The sequence below is a fragment of the Suricata suricatta genome, chromosome 17 (assembly GCF_006229205.1).
Source record: "Suricata suricatta isolate VVHF042 chromosome 17, meerkat_22Aug2017_6uvM2_HiC, whole genome shotgun sequence".
NCBI classification, from domain to species: Eukaryota; Metazoa; Chordata; class Mammalia; order Carnivora; family Herpestidae; genus Suricata; species Suricata suricatta.
The window spans coordinates 52,373,329-52,379,892 of NC_043716.1; the positions used below are offsets into that span (position 1 = coordinate 52,373,329).

Below are 6,564 nucleotides of genomic sequence, written 5' to 3' on the forward strand. Positions count from 1 at the left end.
GCAGAGTCTCAATATTTATTGTTTACAGATCCAGGGGAGAGGCATTCCGTGAGCCTGGGGAAGGGCAGCCCCCCATCCTGGACCACGAGCGAGCAGGGGACTGAGAGCAGGATGACAGCCCCTGTGACTTACAAGGGGGTCGGGTAAAATGCCATTGATTTTCCACAGAACCAACTCCAAGTGGTTAATTTAAAAGGTGCCCCAGAAAAGGCAAAGAAGGAACTTGTGGAGGAATTCTAAGCTTGGGTGCTTGTCTAAATTTCCAGAACAGGGGTGTGAGCAGGGTTGCCATCCTGTAAAATGCCTGGGAGCGACTCAGAAAAACAGCAGGTCATTTTTTCTCAAAAGTTGTTTTACTTCCCCCTCACGAACATGGAGAATGTGTGCTCTTTCTCATTGATAGTCACATATTTCTTCTTTGATCCCTGGATTTCAACAAAGATGGTGCAGCCATTCGGATCAGCATCTTGACACCAGGACTTCACATACGTCTCCCACTGTGGGCCATAGTGACACTCCACAGCCACTTGCAGAAGAAAGTAGAAGGAAGGAAATAATGAAGAAAAGAAAAAAAAGTAATTTGAAGTAGAAAAGAAATATAAAATAGAGAAGACCAAAAAGCCAACAATTGCTTTTTTTTTTTTTTTTTACAAAAACAAAACCCTAGAGGAATTTTCATGATAAAAGGAGAGATCTGAATAATCGATACCAGGGATGAAAAGAAGTACTCACACATATTCTGCTCATATTATAAGAAGGTAAGATAATTGGGGAATAGGATAATAAAAGGATATCTAAACAAGGTTAAGCCAATAAGTTGAAATGAATTAGGGTTTCTGGGTCCCATGGGAGAAGGTCCCTCTGGCTCATGGGCTGAAACTGGGACCATCGCCTGGATCTCTGTGGGCAATAGGCCTAGGCACTGACGGAGCTGCGCAGAGAAGCACATGCCCAGAAAATCTTGATCCCATCCTAGAGGAGGTGCTGGGAGCCATGAGAGCAACTAAGAGAAGCCCCGTCCTTCCCCCAACCCCAAGGGGTCTATCAGATTCTAGGAGAACTCAGGATTCAGCCACACTGTGTGATGACAGAGGTCTACTCTGAGTGACACTGAAGTCACTAGAGAGGAACCTCAGGCCCAGGACAGAGCAGGTCCTGAAGACACACAGCCACACTTATACATCCTCTTACCTGGGTCAATGGACACATTTACTTTGTCCCCAAGGTCAGTTCCAGATTTCTCAATCCCACACCAATAGATGTCTTGATCACTCAACCTGAGATCCTCCATGGTGATGGTGAATGTGCGCGTTTTCTGGTTGTCCTGGATGGACACTCTTTTACCCTTCACTTCCTGCTCTGATCCGTTGGTTTTAACAAGGATATGGCAGTTACTCCACTCGGCTCCTTGACACCACCACTTCTTGTAGGTCTCCCACCCAGGTTCATAGAGACACTGCACAGTCAGTGAGCCCTTCACAGAGCCACTCACTGCAGTTGGCCTTGCCGTGATGGCAGATGAGGCTGAAAAACACAAACGTACTGCCTGTACCTCTCATCCCACCACCTGAGGAAGAGCCACAGCCTCCTGCATCACAAATAATTCCAATAAACCCAAGTACCTGATGAGCTGAATAACAGTCAAAGAAGGAATAGAACTTCCACAAGACAGACCTTTGTCCTTCAAAACTCTACTGGGTCAAAGCCATCACAGAAATCACCTAAGAGCACAACTGCAGATCTCAAAGAATCAAAAACATCCACACTGAGCAATGGCAACATCCTATAATCCACTGCTCCCACTCCCCATGGCCAATGTCATCTGGAGAGCAAATGACCCAAGGAAAGGCAAGACCCCAGTACACTTTAGCCCACTGCTGTCATGCAAGACGTTGGCTCTGTGGTTTCAGATATTTTCATGTTTCAAGAGTAACCAGGAACCTGGGTTTTGTGTGGACCTCTCTATGTTAAAACACTGGAGATCATCACATAAATAGAGCAAAGAAATTTCTGTGTCTTTAAGTGTTAAGAAGTTATCTACAAAACTATGTGGCAAATTCGTTATTGGGACAAATTCTTTGATTCTTGGAAATTCCTGAGAATATTGAATATTCAAGTTTTTCCATGGTTCTTGAATCTGTTTATTGTTTTGGTTTGTTCTTCCAAGAAAGTTACATATTTCATGGACTATATATTAGCATAAAGTCCTGAAATTACAAGGTATTTTTCATGGGGTGCCCGATGGCCCAGTAGTTTGAACATCTGAGTCTTGACTCCATCTCAGGGTTGTGGGACTGAGCCCTGCGTCAGGCTCTGCACTGACAGCGTGGAGCCTGCTTGGGATTCTCACTCTCCTTTCCGCTCCCCCAGCCCTGCTCATGCTCGCTCTCTCACTCTCTCAAAATAAATAAATATTTTTTCAAAAAGAAAGGAAGTCCTTTCACAATCAAAATGGTCATATCTTCAGGCACCTGGGTGTCTCAGCCAGGCTTGTGGTTTCTGCTCAGGTCATGACAAAACAGTTCCGGAAATTGAGCCCTTCATTGGGCTCTGTGCTGACAGAGAGGAGCCTGCTTGATAGTTTCTCCCACTCTCTGCCCCTCCCTCCCTCTCTCTCTATCTCTCTATCTCTCCAAAATAAATAAATAAGCTTTAAAAAATAATTCAAATGTTCATATATTATAATTACACATTTGGACTAACTGGCACTGTTGGGTTTTTGTTGGTTTTTGTTGATGCTGCAAGATGTCCTCCTTCCTGTTTCTCCTTCCCTCTTCTTTGTTTTTGCACATTAACCCAGTTTGAGATTAGTTTGTAAATATTACTGTTTTTATTTCCTAAGCTATTAATTTCTCATGTGTATAAATTTATTCATCTTATTTCCTCAAAATTGCCATTGTGCTCTTTGTTCCAATTTGCTAAGTTAAAGAGTGATAATTTTGTTCCTTTCTAAAATGAAAAAATACTGTTTACGGCTAATGGTTTATTTTTGTACAATTTAAAAATTGAGATATAATTCACACACCATAAATTTTAAAGTGTATGATTCAGTGGTTTTTTCAGATATTCACGAAGTTGTGCAACATCACCTCTAATTCCAGAACACTTTTGTCACCTCAGAAAGAAACCCTACCCAGTCCCTCCTCACTTCCCTCTTGCCTAAAGACTTTGAAATCACTAATCTACATTCTTTCTATAAATTTCTCCCTTCTGGATATTTCATATAAATGGAGTCATACCATTAGTGACATTTTTTTTCTGGTTTCATTCACTTAACATAATAATTGTTTGGATTTATCCATGAAGTAGAGGATGTGCAGTCCTTGGTAGGGATAGGCCACATTTAGTTTCTCGTGCATTAGTTGATTTGTGGGTTGTTTCCACCTTTTGGCCAAATGAAAAATGTTGCTGTGAGCAGTTATGTCTTAGTCTTTACACTGACTCATGGGAACGGAAGCTGACACTGTCCTCACAGCCAAAAGCTCAAGAATGGGTTTGCTCAAGACCCGTAAGAAGCTGCTATGATTCTGAGAAGTCTCTGAGAAACTCCCACCAATGATCGCAGCCTCCACCAACAGAGTAAGGGTCCCCAAAAGCTTGACAAGAAGTCACTCCAAATCTCTCACCCAACCATGCACCCTTCAGCTGCCTCCAGAGTGTAAGGCTGCTCTCCCACCTTCCAAATCTCTGGCAAATACCTCCGTTGACAAACTCCAACCCACAGAAGGAAGGTGATTGGGGGAGATGTGATTCCAGGATTTTGCTTGAAGGAGAAGAAGGCTGAGATGGGTTGGTAGTGATATCTAACTGACAACAGCTAACCTTATTTTCCTCTTGATCAATTCTGTCTCTGTGTTGTCAAAGACATGTTTATGTTGCCCTAGAAGTCACATGCTGAAGTCCTAACCTCCCCTGTGAAGGAGTTTGAAGATGATGCCTGTGGCAAGACGTTAAGGTTAGAAGAGATCGTGATGGGGACCTCAGGATGGATTAGTGCTCTTATAAATAGATACCAGAGACTTTCTCTCTCTTCTTTCTCCTTGTCTCTGTCTCTGCCTGTCTGTCTGTCTCTCTCTCTCTCCTTGCTTATGCCCAAAGAGGAGGTCACCGTGAAAATGTGGTGCCTGAAAACCAGAAGGAGAGCTTTCATCACAAACTGAATCGGCCTGCACCTTGATCTTTGACTCCTTAGCCTTCAGAATGTGAGAAAATAAATTTCTATAGTTTAAGCCACTCAGTCTGCGGTATGTCGTTATTGTGACTAATACACATTTGTAACCCTTTTATCCCCACATGAACTTCCACATGAAGAATATAATAATATGCAGGTGTTTCCCAAAATTGTCTGCCTGGAAATCTCCCTGTCAGAGTTTTTCTCTTCTACATGCATGATGATGAAGTCAATGGGTGAATAAAGGCGATCATTTTCCTTTCCATGATAACCTCCTTTCCAGAAGAGACACTATCTGTATCCAACCCCAAACCCTGTGATTCTGTCAAAGGGTAGGGAGCAGAGTTGGGGCAGCCAAACGGCCCTCTATTAGCTCCTATTCTTAGCATCAAGCACTGGCTGCCTCCAAGGCTGTGACTTCCAGCCCACAAATAAACTCCTTCTAGTCACCGGTCTTCCTTCCCCGGTGACACCACTCAAAGTATCTCAGTTGTTGCGCTAACGACCCTGGAAGACAGGTCTTTGGATCATCCAGAGCAGAGACTCAGGGTGGCTGATGTGTGCCGATGAGCAACTCTCCAGAGATCCTCTAACGTCTCTCCTTGCTTATGCACAAAGAGGAGGTGAGTCAGCCTGCACCTTGATCTCTCCAGAGACCCTCTGCTAGCACCTTCCTACCTGACTCCAGCTCTTCAGAAGAGAGGTTGGCTGCCTGAGGGACAAGCCAAGACCAATTGTGCAGGCTTTTAAATGATCCAGATGTCTGAACTCCGCCTTGACTGAGTGGGTCTCAGCTGGAGTTTGGGCTCCTTAAAAATTCCTCAAGAATTCATACATTTAACTATCGTCTATCCATTCGTCCATCCATCCATCCATCCCTCCATCCGTCCATCTATTCATGTATCTGTCATCTACCTATTGATCATTCTGCTGGGGACAACAAACAGTGCCCTAAAAAACAGACATCACTTGTGTTATTTATTTTGATTTTCCTTCCCCAACACCTAACTTAGTACCTGTCAGGTAGTAAAGCTTTTAAAATCATTTTTTTAATGAATAAGTGTCTAGATTAATGAAAGGCTCTGTGATGTCCTGTGGGACAGGTGCTGTCAGTGTTCTGTCCAAATCCTAAATGTGCTCAGTTCTGAAGGCCCCATGCCACTCACCTTGGACGACAGGAAGGAACAGAACCAGGAACAGCCACATGTCCTGCCTGGGTTGTCTCTCTGGTACTCAGCTAATGTCTGTTGCCCTCTGGGGACTTGAAATGAACTCGGAGGCAAAGTGCTTGCTTTTCTCTAAATATTTTTTTTAAGTTTCTCTCACCTACTTCCCTTATTTTTTTCTTCACTTACTTCCTTATTTCATCCATTAGAAGAAAAACATTGCAATCCTTTGAGAGCATATGGCTGATTGATCATGTGTCTTCAATGATTTGGAGAAGGAAAGCATCCCACTGGCCAGGGTGCAATTGTGCGTGAGGACCTGGGGAGCCAGTTGCCAGGAAACCAAGTGACACATGGCAGCAGGGCAGGAAACATCAGAACCTCAGAGCTGGGTCCAAGGCAGGGATGGGAACACGTTGGGTTTGCATGTGAGGAAGAACCAGTGCTCAGGGCTCACATCCAGCCTCACTGGACATGCAGCCCCGTCCTGAACCTCCTTCTGGGAAGCCCACCTTGGTGCATCCCAGACCATGTCTCCTGCCCTGGGCCCTTGTCCAGCACAAATCCTGACCTGCTTCGCCCCCATTCAGGCTTCTCAAAGATGTCCTGAGTCCTTCTGAGGCAGAGGTGCCATGGAGAGATTGTAAGGAAGGAGAAGTCGCCTTTTCCCATCAGCCTCATTGTGCCCTAGATGCTTCCTGTCACCCCTTGGCAGATTTCCCCTGGGTGTGGGCTGTTGGGCACTTCCCAGCCCCAAACTGCTTATGCTAATAATTCCTAAGTGACTTTCATTCAAGTGTCCCCTCTCTCTTTAGGTGTCTTCTCCTATGACTCTACCCTGCTCCCTTTCCCCCCTCTCTCTGAATCAATTCTTTTGTCTCCTTTTTTCATCTATGCTTTCCATGTTTGCGAGTTTGATTCTACTTTTTGAGGGTAGGGTTGTCATGCTTTGTGCTTTTATCTGCTCTTCCCATCTTTTTAAAAAATATTTTATTGTCAAATTGTTTTCCATACAATACCCAGTGCTCTTCCCCATAAGTGCCCTCCACCATCACCACCACCTCTTTTCCCCCTCCCCCTTCCCCTTCAACTCTCAGTTCATTCTCAGCATTCAATAGTCTCTCAAGTTTTGCGTCCCTCTCTCTCCCCAACTCTCTCTCCCTCCTCCGCTCCCCCTGGTTCTCCATTAGGTCTCTCCTGTTTTCCTGTTTTCCTGCTAGACTTATG

The 6,564-nt window shown here is 44.5% G+C and overlaps 1 protein-coding gene across 1 annotated transcript; it reads right to left on the reverse strand.

Annotated features, from left to right (window-relative positions):
- LOC115281469 (CMRF35-like molecule 4) lies at positions 1-5,466 on the reverse strand. The gene is made up of 3 exons (XM_029926800.1): positions 5,338-5,466; positions 1,192-1,524; positions 1-526 (listed from the first exon to the last, which is right to left on the reverse strand). Exons 1-3 carry the CDS (start codon positions 5,375-5,377, stop codon positions 354-356), a joined length of 546 nt encoding a protein of 181 aa, XP_029782660.1. The 5' UTR covers positions 5,378-5,466; the 3' UTR covers positions 1-353.
- Positions 5,467-6,564: the final 1,098 nt, after the last annotated feature.

Bases quoted from the DNA above. Each gene is read 5' to 3' on its own strand.
- LOC115281469 (XM_029926800.1), bottom strand. From the start codon at position 5,377: ATGTGGCTGTTCCTGGTTCTGTTCCTTCCTGTCGTCCAAG. The intron at 1,525-5,337 runs GTGAGTGGCATG...TGTGTTTTTCAG, and splicing joins GTTCCTTCCTGTCGTCCAAG to CCTCATCTGCCATCACGGCA. The intron at 527-1,191 runs GTAAGAGGATGT...TTCTTCTGCAAG, and splicing joins AAATGTGTCCATTGACCCAG to TGGCTGTGGAGTGTCACTAT.